This window comes from Phoenix dactylifera, unplaced genomic scaffold, assembly GCF_009389715.1.
Source record: "Phoenix dactylifera cultivar Barhee BC4 unplaced genomic scaffold, palm_55x_up_171113_PBpolish2nd_filt_p 000469F, whole genome shotgun sequence".
Lineage (NCBI taxonomy): Eukaryota > Viridiplantae > Streptophyta > Magnoliopsida > Arecales > Arecaceae > Phoenix > Phoenix dactylifera.
In genome coordinates, this window is record NW_024067892.1 from 255,375 (window position 1) to 268,038 (window position 12,664).

A 12,664-nucleotide genomic window follows, 5' to 3' on the forward strand; every position below is an offset into this window, starting at 1 on the left:
TAAAAGGTAAACTCCATGTCTGTGAAAATGCATAAGAGTTTTAAAGCAAATACTAAGTTGGACTATGGTTTACATGTATATACTATGTTATTGCATCCATAATGGATTCATGTTATTATTTCTTGCATCCAAAACTTGCTCCTTAGGTTGCTTCCAAGATTTATCTGTTGTCTCAAATTTCCATCCATCCTCTATCACTTTTTCTCTGTCTTGTCATGGTTATGATATAGCATATGAAAACTTCTAACTCCATATGGTATCTGCTATTTTGCTGATTCTGCTTGATTGTGTATTTGATTTACTGTTGTGTCATAGATATTTGCTATGTGCTATTAAGTGGTCAAGTTAAAATATCTTTTGTGTACTGCATTGTTAGCATTTAATTTCTAAGTTCTCCTTTTCTTGGAAGCTAAGTATCCTTTCTCCTTGCTCCAGATGTTAAAATAGTGAAATTGAGAAATGTGTTGGAAGGAACGACTGTCAGATATCTTCACTAATAGTTCTGATACATTCTTACAATTTCATTGCCTCTAAAGGTATATATTTTTATTAACTTTGTTGAAGTTGTTTTATGTTCTTTAATTCTTGTTGGCAGTTTCTGTTCTAGTTTGGTAAATCTGCAATAAGTTTCTGCAGTCAGCACCATCAATACTTTCATTCTTTATCATTGTTATACAAAATGGTAAATGATGAAGAAACTTGGAAATGTTCCTTCTTGCTATATCAAGTTTTCACGACCAAGTTATAGAATTTATGATTATCTTTGAAGAGCGCAATGAGAAGAAATTTTACTGAATGGCCTCTGCTTATTGGAGCCATGCTTTATGTGTTAATGCTTGTGCCTAACAAAACCAAAAATGGCATTTGTAATTTTAAACATTTTGTTCCTTTTTATTGATGTCTATGAAGTTTATATCAGTTTCATTTGCTTGATGAGACGGATAAGGTCTAATGTGAATTTGAAATACATTTTTAGGTAATACTTGTGATAACTAAATGTTAAAGGTTTGGTACATGTGATTTCAAAGTTATGAGGATGAGGAACCTACTTATGTGACAGCCACAATGTATCTCTATATGTTTAGTCGTGTGTATAATCTCCTTTTATTTTTCACCTGTGTTCTATATGTTTAGTTGTGTATAATCTCCTTTTGCTTTTAACCTATAAGTTTCATAACTTGCATACTGAGAATTCTTTTTGATAGCTAGGTAGACTCCTTTTTTCATTGTCATAAAGCTTTGCTTTGATAGGGCTAAACACAATCAAGGTTTAGAATGTTCAGGCAAAGACTTTCGTGGTCAAGGTACTCCGTACTGTCCTGAACTAGGCAGTATGGGGGTGTACCATACAACCATCCAAAATCTGGATATGGCCAACCCTCGAAATCGGAAAACTGAGTGAACCACTCGGGACGGCTGTTCGGAGTGGTACCGATGCGAACCAGACAGTCCCACCGGTTTGGGCTTGGGATCAAGCCTATTTGCCATTGTGGTCAGCCCAACTGCTCATGCGGAGAGCCCAGCCCGCTGGTGCCTAGTGCCTAGCCAGCTTGCGGCCGATACTGTGCACATGACTTGTGCCTTGTGCATGTCCTGCGCGCATCACGTGCGTCCCAACGCCCGTCGCATGTGGTGCGCGTGAGGCGTGATCACCACCCCAGCCTCACGTTTGCTCCTTCATTTCTGTTATTTTTTTAATTTTGGGGTCGAAAATTAGCCATAGTTTGAAAAACAGAGGAAATAATGTCAAATTTTTATGTTTTGGTGCCATTTCATCATATATTATAGGTTTAGAAAAGATCTACATGATGACACCAAGATCTTAAATTTTTATTCAATCTATAATTTTTTAAATTTAAAAATATTTTTGGTTAAAAAAATTAAAAAAATAAATTTTAAAAATCACCATAAAATGAAAAATATGTTTAGGGATATGAATGCCACTATTCTTGAAAATTTTGTATTATTTTATTCAAGTTAGGTTATGAACATGTAAATAGTGATATAGGCCCAAATTTGAATAAAATTGAAAATAAGTGACTTTCCATGCATGCCCTTGGGCCGAAAAAAAATATGTAGCATTTGGGATGGGATGCTACATGGATGTAAGCTCAAAATAATTTTTAAAATAATATATATTTAATAATTAATTTTAAAATAAAAAATTAATAAACATAAAAATGATACAAAAATAAAAATAGTACTACATGTAGGTAAATCAGAAGTATTTTTCGAAATAGAAAACATATTTGCATAGCATATTGAAATTTTATTATTTTTCAAAAGAATAATAAAATAACGATAAGATGAGATAATATAAATGCAGCATCCTTATTGTGGTTCTGCATTTTCTGAATTAAAATAAAAATGTTTGACATGTATTTGGGTTGCTTGCACGAATGGATCTATTAGGAGGGAGTCGGAGCTTGAAATGGCTAGGATCATGGGGGCACCGAAGTGCAAGTGGTGTGACACTGAGTTCAGAATGGGAGGGGTAACCAAGTTGAAGAAGCATCTTGCTGACAGTTACCCCGATGTGTCAGTATGCCAGAAATGCCCTCAGAAGGTCTAATAGTTGATGAAGAACTTCGCTAATTTCAAAGCAGTGAAGGAGAGCACTACCTAGAAGAGGGTAGAGGTGGATTGTCGAGCAATAATGCCACCTTCCTACCATTTCTAGGATGTTAGGAGAGGGTCTATTCTAGATAATGAGGAGGCATAGATTGAGGCTGCTATCTAAGCAAGTTTGGATGATTAGTGGCAGTAGGAGGAGATGGCCCGATATAAGGTTTAGTTTGGGCCCTCACAGTATGAGTCGTTTACTGGTTCGAGGGTTGTTAGGTTAGAGCCAGAGTTTAAGGAGCCTTCTCAGTCAGGGAGGCTATCACAGAGGTGGGAGGGGCATATCAATTACACAGGAGCATTCGGTAGCAAGAAGTCCTCCAAAGAGATACCACAAGGTGCCACTATCAATGATCTTGATCCACATGCCTTTCCTAGTAGGGATGCAAAGCAACAGTGCTAGTAAAGGATGAGAAGAAAGATATGTGGAGAGCTATCACATTTTGGTTCTACTTCAGCCATATTCTAGCAAACGTGATAGGCAACATAGACTACCAGTTTGTTATTGCCTCGATATAGAGAGTAGGATAGGGTGTGAATCATCTAGGGCTGAGAGATATTGATGGTGAGCTCCTTGAAAGCAAGGAGCTTGAGAACTGGTTAGCTTCATATCAAAGCAAGTGGGGGACTTATAGACTGACAGTGATGTGATGAGTGGACGGGTCCTAATAGATGAAGCATCGTAAACTTTTTGATTGAAGCATCGTAAACTTTTTGATGAGCTGGTTAGCTTCATATCAAAGCAAGTGGGGGACTTATAGACTATAACATGAAGACCTTCCACAAGTCAATTGATGATTTAATAAGGTACACGACGCATTGAACTTTCTAAAATTGATGGAGGATGTTGCCCAACTATGCAGCCCAAGAGGGAGGTGAGTGGGGTTTTTCAAAAACTTTAAGTAAAATGCAGCAGAATAAAATTTGATGAATGCATGTTAGTTGTAACGAGTAAATAACAAAAGTAAATATGCAAGAGGTCAAAGCACACAAGTCATGCACCACAAACACAACAAATTTATAGTGGTTTGGTGCCAATCCTGCACCAATGTCCACTCCCAAAACACCCTTCTTAAAAATTTCTACTATAACCTTTTCAAGCTTACAGTCCGATTGTTTTAGTCGGGCTCACCATCAACCTAGTTGATTTTCACTAGCAATCAATCAAAACCACACTCGAGCTTTTTTCTAGGCTTAATACAATCTAATTCAAGGTTTGGATGGACCTTTTTTTAAGTTTCAAATTCTAAAACTTATCTCAGCAGAGTATTAGAGAAAATACAGAGTAATGAATCACATCTCCTAAAATTTAAGTACACAAAAATAAATAGAGCTCTGAATTAGTTAGTTTCTCTTGATTAGACTTGAATGCTCTCCACCAACTCTCCCAATAGTGGAGGATGATCTTTCAGCTCTTAATGAATGCATTTGAATATTTTTTTTTGGAAACTCTTTTCTTTTCGTTGGCTATTCAATTCATCTCTTTTCCATCTCTTATCTTTCTTTTGACATTTCCATGCATGTATACCACTGAAGAATGGTTTGAAGATACTTCTAGCCGTTAGACAGGTTGAAAGAGCCGTTGTGAGACAAAAACGACCATTCTGATTTACAGAAAAACTCTCTTACTGTTGTCAGACACAGACGGGTTGACTCGTCGTTTTCAGGGGTCGACTCGAACTATCTATTATTTTTGTTGCTCTCTTTCTTTCTCCTGTGACCATTATAGGGTTGACTCGTCCATTGATTGGGGTCATCTCGTTTTCTTCATGGATCGACTCTCCAACATACTGGATTTTACTACTGTCTTTTATCTGTGGTCATTTAGGGGTCGACTTGTTTGCTTCTGGGGTCGACTCTTATTTGACTAGAGTCGGCTTGTGATCTTCATGGGTGGACTCGCCAATATGGTGAATTTTACAGCTCTGTCTTTTATATGTAAAAATTCAGGAGTTGACTCGTTTGCTTTTAGGGTTGATTCTTTTCTGGTCGGCTCATGATCTTCATGGGTCGACTTGCCAATATGGTGAAGTTTATAGCTCTATCTTTTGTCGGCCATTTAGGGGTCGACTCGTTTGCTTCTGGGGTGGACTCTTGTCTGTCTGGAGTCGGCTCGTGATCTTTTTTTTTCGTGATCTTTATGGGTCGACTCTTGTCTGTCTGGATTCAGGCTTGTGATATTCATGGGTTGACTCGCTAGTGAGCTGAATTTTATTGTTCTCTTGTTTGTTGTCTGAGACTATTCTAGGGTCGACTCGTGAATGCATGTCAGACTGCATCAGTGTGCGAGGTCGACTTATTGTAATCGAGGGGTCGACTCTTGAGATAGCCTAAGTTGAAATTCACCGTTATTGCATATGAGCATTCAAGGGACACTTCAAGGTATTTTTGGAGTCGAATCTCTTTGTGTAGAGTTTTGAATAAAAGATTCATTTCTTCTCATGTAGAGATTTATTGAAAAATTTCTTTTTGGCTTTCTGCAAACATTTTAGTATACTCTAAGCAACTGATTTGTGAACATTTTACTCAAATGTTTTTGCATCATTAAAATCGTTTACTTTTGGGTTAGCAATCTCACCTTTTTTTGTTGATGACAAAACCTTTGAGTTCCAAAAGAGAATAGTATACACAAGGATAACATCTTTTGAAACTTAATATTTATAAAGAAATTCACTTTAATTTTTGATTGAATTAGCTTTTACTCTTGATTGAGTAGAATTGGAATGGAGCAAAATTTCTTTGAAAGACTATCACATAGTTTTATATGCTGCCACAAGCAGTTCTCCCCTTTTTTGATGTACAAGTTGAATCTTTTTTATTACTCTTTCTTTTTACTTAATTTCATTCTTGCTTCTATTTTTCTTTTGGTATTTAACTTTGTACTTCTCTTGGTATTTAACTTTGCACTTTTCTTGGTTTTTAACTTTGTACTTCTTCCCTTTTTGTCATGATCAAAAAGGTAAGCTTAAAAAGAGGAAAATTTCACAAGCAATCATTAGCAAGGAAGAATATAAGGAGAATTTAGTATCTGCCACCATTGGGTTGAAGCCTTAGTATCTTGTTCGGTAAGTGCGTATACCCGCCTTTAGGTCAAACACTTCTGCTGTGCATCTTGGGGTGCTCGGTTTGCTGGGTCTCCTTGAGTAGACTGAGGGGCTCGACACTCCTATAGCTCCTTTCCACGAGCTCAAACTATAGCTTCATGGCCTTGCGAACCACATGTGTAACAGGCTCCTCCAGGCCACATAATGGGGTCCACCATCTATAACATTTGATTTCACCTAAAGGCTAAGCTTTAGAAATTGTACCAATAGTGGTAGACCTCTTCATCATTAATTCAGTGCCGTTGTTATGTTTACCTTGAGAATCATTTGACCAAGCATTTTTCTTCAGATTTTTTTTAGCTTGGGCATCACTAAGTCTTTCTCGATCACCAGGGCTTTTTTAACAACCTTCTTATTGGTGGGTAGCTCAAATGTGGTCACTGGTTGCTAGATCCAACCTCTAAGTCTATTCTCAAATTTTCTAGCCCAGTCGCTTTCCGCTGCTATTAATGTTGGAGCATATCTGGATATTTCTTCGAACTTTGCTATATATTGGGCAATGATCATACTGTCTTTCTCTAATTAGTCGAACTTCCAGAATTTCTAGTAACGGATGTTCTTGAGAAAATATTTCTCATAAAGACCTCTCTAAATACTTCCCAAGTGAAGGGTGCATCATCCGGCCCTAGCTCTCCTTTCTCCATTTTCCACCAATCAGCTGCTTTCCTCTGTAGCATGAAAGTGGAAAAAGCGACCTCCTTAATAGGACACCTCATGGCTTGGAAAACTTTCTCTATCTCTTTTAGCCAGCTTTCAGCCTCCTAGGATAAGGAGTACCCTTGAATGCTTGTGGTGCATACGTTTTGAAATCTGTCAAATTGACTCGAAGCTCCTGCTGGATCCAGTACCCTATTGCTATTGTTGTAGTTGCTATTCAAATAGTATCTGCTATTGCTGCAGCTGCTGCTGCATGAATTGCTACTACTATTGCATAAATTGTTGTTGTTGCTACATGAATTATTGCTGTTGTTTTACTATATCTCTATCAAGGTCCGCCGTACCGATACCGGTCGGCGTACCGGTGGCCGGCCGGACCGGTACGGTACCGGTCCGGTCCGGTCTGTACCGGCCGGTACCGGTACCGTACTTGCCGGTACCGCGAGCCAGGATTTTTTTTTCTTTTAAATGTTGTCTATTAAGTGAAGATTGATGTTTTTTAATTGCATTTTACATGATGTTTGATGTTTTATGTTTAAATTTAGGGTTGAAATTTGAAACATAGATGATGCATGTTATGTTTTCCTCCGTTCCAAATGATAAAATGATACACATAAAATATCTTCAAATTAAGATACAATCATTTACATACATTTAAAGCACTCTTGGATATCTAAAATCGGACGAGTGCCGATGGCTCTCGTAGATATCCGGATCATAAGTATAATCAGGAGGAGGCAAATCAACCCAATCAGAAGAAACGTGCGTCAGGTTATAAGAACTGTCGGATCTCTCGCTCACGCTCTGGCTCTGAGAGGTGTCCTCTGATTGTGTAGGGGCCCATCCAAATATAACGGAAGCAAAATCTGATGCACCATATCCATATTCATCAGGCTGAGGCTGTGGATAATAGAATCCGTATCCGTATGCTGTCGAATCTGCTGTCGTATCCTATCTTCCTGAACGACCTCGAGGAGCTCGTCTTCTATATCCACGAGATCTATCAGGTGGTCGACCGTGGTTCGTATCCTGTATAGCACCCATAAATTGGGACTCACCGGTGAAATAAAGACCACCCTCCGGTGTGTCTCATGAGTACCATACTGTCCTCCGTTCTCTCCATGGCTAGAAGATCCATCACCACCAGAATCTTCATCGCTGCTAGTCCAAGTCTCCTCGACACTCTCCATTGGGATCCTTTGTTTTTCTTTCTTGGTCCTCTCTGTCTGGCTATGTCACCCTTGTCTGATGAGCATCTCTCGATCAGCTCTCTCGGAGGGTGTCTCTAACCAATCATGTGGTGACTGGCTTCTCTGTGCCTGCGGCTGATCAGCTCTGGGAGTGCGTGGAATATTGCGCTCAGCCCATTGCTCTGGATCGACCCTAGCTTCGGTGGCTATGAAGCTAGCTGGTCGTGGAGGTGATCCTGGCTCGTCAAGCTCGGGCTCCTGCTGCTGGCCTACAAGCCAGCCGAGTAGTGGATCATCGTCATCAGCGGTGAAGGTCCGTAAATCGGATCTGTATACTTGAGCTCTGCTTCCTCCTGGATGCACTTTAGCCTCAATCGCAAATTGTAATGCACATAAACAAGGTCGTTGAGGCGCTTTTGCGTCAAACGGTTTCTTTGTTTGCTGTGGATAAGGGCGAAGGTGGACCAATTGCGCTCACAGCCACTAGAGGAAACTGTTTGGGAGAGGATCCGGATAGCTATCCGCTTTAGATTTCTCGCGGACCCGCCAAAATGCACCCACATTCAGCTGCAAAAATATTATGAAAATTACATATATGATAGTTCCATAATAGTAACTAATTAACACCAGGTGAATGTTTTCCTGATGTGTCACGTACCTGGATTCATATTGTGTTTGCTGACGACAGCCGCTCGTTGGCCAAAACTGTAGCTGCCCTCTCTAAATAATTTGCTTTGTAAAAAATAAGCATTAGAAAACCATGTTAATAATTGAAGATGCCGATATACTTGTACATGCGTATTACTAAATCATAATTACCTCTTCAAGACATAGGGCGCTTTTTCTGGATCATACTCCATCTTGTAAATCACATTACTCAAAGCATCCAGAAGTGTTTCATCCATAATTCCATCTATGCTGTACTGAAATCGGAGGTTTAGGTAGTATGCTGCACATATACGAGACTATCTTAGCATAATTATTAATTACATCCATCACTATAATTATCACTATAATTATATCTTAGCTTACTTGCTAGATGCAATTCCGTACCCATTTGCGCTCCCGTTGCTCAATGATGTTGATGTGACCGGCCATGTGCTGGATCTGCCTCCATAATCTGATCCTTTGCCTTGACCATCATGTGATACAAAAACCCCTTCTGAGGGTAGATCTCGGATCTACGGCCCGCAGCATTCATATAATGGTTTGATTGCCTTGACTATTGTAGTAGCCCGTTGAGAATGGATGTCTCGTCCAAAGTCTTCTATCTTGCTCCCTTCAGTGCGGATAAGAATATTACTATCATACCTCGGAATGGAAACTGACGTAGGGATCCTCTCTTCTCGAGTATGCTATCAAGTGTGATAAAGTTGGTAGAAACGTGTGACTCTGGTCTCAGCATCTCTCCCTGCATACTTTCATCTAGTGAAGGACCCAGTTATGGTTTAAATTAACCTGGTAATGCGTTGGGCTGTCTTCACGTTTGTTGCACCACGGATCTTTCCAATGCTCATCAACATGAGATCGATACAATGTGCAGCACATGGGGTTCGAAAATCTGTGGTCGCGTCCATCAATGCTGCCTGGCAGCCTTATATTTGCGGCCCATTATCAGTGACGACTTGCACGACATTCTCCTCTCTACCAGATCAATCACATCCTCCATAGTTTCAGCATGTAGATATTGTCTCATAAGCCGAAGCATTAACGACTTGTGGAAGAAGGTCTTTAGCATAACAGTATGTCAGAAAGTTGATGCTCCCTGGTCGGACGGTCCACCATGCGCATGATGGTTAGTCATATATGGGCACTTCTCTTGTAGGAGTCAATCCAATTTTTCAGCTCCTTATTGTTGTCAAGAAGCTCACCGATATGTCCTTCGGGCCTGAGGAACTACACGGGACCGGCAGTTGTATAGCAGCAATGGCAGACCTGTATATGTATTGTCTGCCACATTCGCTGGAATGTGGCTGAAGTGAAACCAGGATCAATAGCTCGCCCAATAGTTTTCTTTATCCTTCAATCCACATTGTTGTTAGCCCTCTGCTGCCTTGAATCTCTACTGGGGAGAGCATGCGGATCTACATCATGAATTGTCGCTCCTTGTGGAATTCCTCTAGATGACTTCTTTCGGCTACCAAAACTACCCAGCATAGATGCAATCCGGCCACGTTCTTTGCCGACGCCCTCCCTGACTGAAGTTGTCCTTAAGAACTCTGGATCTTGTCTGGCCACCTCCTCCTGCTGCCACTGATCATCCAGGCTTGCATGCATGGCCGCCTGAATATCTGCCTCCTCCTCATCTAGATCCTCGACCTCCTTTGGCTCCCTAAAGTGATAGGAAGGTGGCTCTGCCGCTCGGCGATCGACCTCCGCCCTTTTCTTGGAAGCCATCTTCTTCGCTTCTTTGACCTCAGCGAGATTCTGCCTCATCAGCACACGAATCTCGCTAAGACATTTTGGGCACGTAGCAACCTCACCGGAATTTTCGGTTAAGTGTTGCTTCAACCTGGTTACCCCTCCCTTGAAAACCTTGTCGCAAAACTTGCATTGAAACTGGTGTCGTTGCCCCTCACTTCCAAGTCTTCGCCCATAAGACCAGCCAATATCACGCTTTGCAGGGTTCGTTTTTCTTGATGGCTCCATTTCTATCATAAATGTACAACTTATCAAAAAATTAAGCTAATAAAGTAAATTTTTGCATTATCTTATTATTTAAGTAATTTATAAACTTTTTTTTAGGTTACTTATTAACAAAATTAATGAAATAACATTAGACAAAAAAACCGCATCTTAAATAGTCTCCGCTGGATTTTTGGGCAGGACCTCCTCCTCAATTTGTGGGCTATCTCTCAAATCTTCCCATCTCTGATTACTCTTCAGAGGCTCACTCCTGGATTTTAGTTAATCTGGAGTCTGGACAGAGCCTCTCGTTCGGTTTTTATAACCGAACGAGCAAGGAAGAAGTGGCCGAGAGGCCACTTCGATTTTCGTGCATGTCTAATCAAAAAAAGAAGTGGCCTCTCAGCCACTTCTTTTTTATAAAACAAAACTAACGAAAAAGAAGTGGCCTCTCGGCCACTTCTTTTTTTGATTAGACAGAACAGAAGTGGCCTCTCGGCCACTTCTGTTTTTTTAGATGGGAAGGAGTGGCTGGAGGCCACTCCCTTTCCCATCAACAAAAAAAGCCGTGGCCGACAGGCCACAGCTTTTTTTTTTGTTTGAAAGAAGTGGCCCGTGGGCCACTTCTTCCTTAAAACCGTGGGCCACTTCTTCCTTAAAACCATGCGCGGCGCGTGGTTTTTGAAACCACGCGCCACGCGGTGGTTTCAAAAACCACAGCGCGAGGCGCTGTGGTTCCAAAAACAAAAAAAAAAACCGTACCGGTGCGAACCGGCCGGTTCGCACCGGTATGAGGCCGGTACCGACCGGTACGGGCTCCGTACCGGCCGATTCGCACAAAAACCCGAAAAAAATCGGGTTTCTTCTGTTTTCGGTACCGGTCTTAGACCGGACCGGTACGTACCGGCCCGTACCGGCCGGTACGGGCCGGTATGGCATACCATGATCTCTATCATCCTTATCATATCTATTCTTGCAACATTTTGCTATTGCATTTAGTACTTACATCAGCTGGGAGGCACCAACTTGCTCATCGGGCTGAACTTCAAGTTCACCCGGAGTTCCAAATTTGGGGTATTACCACTGGGGTCACCAGGGCGCTCTTGCTGATGAGTACCATTGGCCGGTGAGGGTGAGATGTCCTCTTGCTGATCACAGGCTCCCAAGCATTAGAGCCATTAGCAAATCGTGTAGGCCTCCTAGTACACCCACGTCCACTCCCCGCACCATATCAACCAAAATACGTCATTATCGGCATCCATAAATTACTTTAATCTAAATGACCTTAACATCATAAACATGCCTCCTACTCATAGCGAGGATTTTAATTTTCCCCAACTTAGAGTTCTACCCGCATACACTCTCCTTGAACTTAAACTATAGGATCCTAAACCTTAAGCTTTGATACCACTTCTCATGGCCCGAACCCGTCAGTTGGATTGACCACGTGACATGGCCACATGAACCCTCGAGCGGTGCCCTAAAGATCATGCAAGATCTAAGCTGAACAAATTTTCAATAACTTTGGAAATTAAAATCAACAGATAATAGCCAAAAAATCCAACTAAAAGCCCTTTACAATCAAATCATCAAACTTGTTTAATTACAAAATTTTCAAATGTTCTTTGGTATCACAAAATAAACTCACTAATGATTCCGTTGCTCGAACTTCATGCCTGACCCAATTGAGACTATACATCCAGTAGCTCTAAAAGGGAAAAGGAATGAGGTGGTGTGAGCTTTATAGTCTAATAAGAATCCTTTACACTCGCAACAATATAGATATAATAAATTTAAAATAAAGATTAACATAAAACCTCATAATGATTACTTACATAGCTCAAATAAATTCATATAAATATGCACACATAACTTTACATCATCAATCATATAAATTAGATTAGATTTATGATCAGTCTAAAACTCTTATTCAACAAAAGTTTTATATATATTATCTTCTGTTATTACCTAAATTTTTGATCAATAATTATCTTTATGATTTGGACTATCCACAATTATGCTTTGGTCTGTGACTGGCAAACCATAATTCTATGCTTCGACCTATGGTGGCAAACCAAAAAAAAATATCTGCGCTTCGGCCTGCAGTGGCAAACCAAAGTATCCGCGCTTTAGCCTATGGTGGCAAACCAAAGTATCCGTGTTTCGGCTTGTGGTGGCAAACCAAAATATTTGCACTTTGGCTTGCAGTGACAAACCAATGTGTCTCGTGATTGGCAATCCATGACATGTCCAGTTCAAATCCTTTCATTTAGTAATCAAATTATTCAATTTCTTCCATGTTAGAGAAAATATAATTTTACATTATATTTCTTGCCAAATGCCAAAATAACCAACATCATGTTTCAAACAACCAATTTGTAATCCGAGTAGCTAAAATCATTGATGTTTGATACGTCTATTCAACAAAGAAACATATGTTTATATACATTCATATCAAAACTTAAT

The 12,664-nt window shown here is 40.3% G+C and overlaps 1 protein-coding gene across 1 annotated transcript in view; it reads left to right on the forward strand.

Moving 5' to 3' along the window:
• Positions 1-442: 442 nt before the first annotated feature.
• Positions 443-12,664, forward strand: part of LOC103697260 — a gene marked incomplete at its 5' end in the record, with an annotated part of 30,046 nt that continues 17,824 nt past the window's right edge. Inside the window, 1 exon segment of the mRNA XM_039119007.1 lies at positions 443-536. Within this exon segment, the coding sequence (XP_038974935.1) occupies positions 443-536 (94 nt within the window).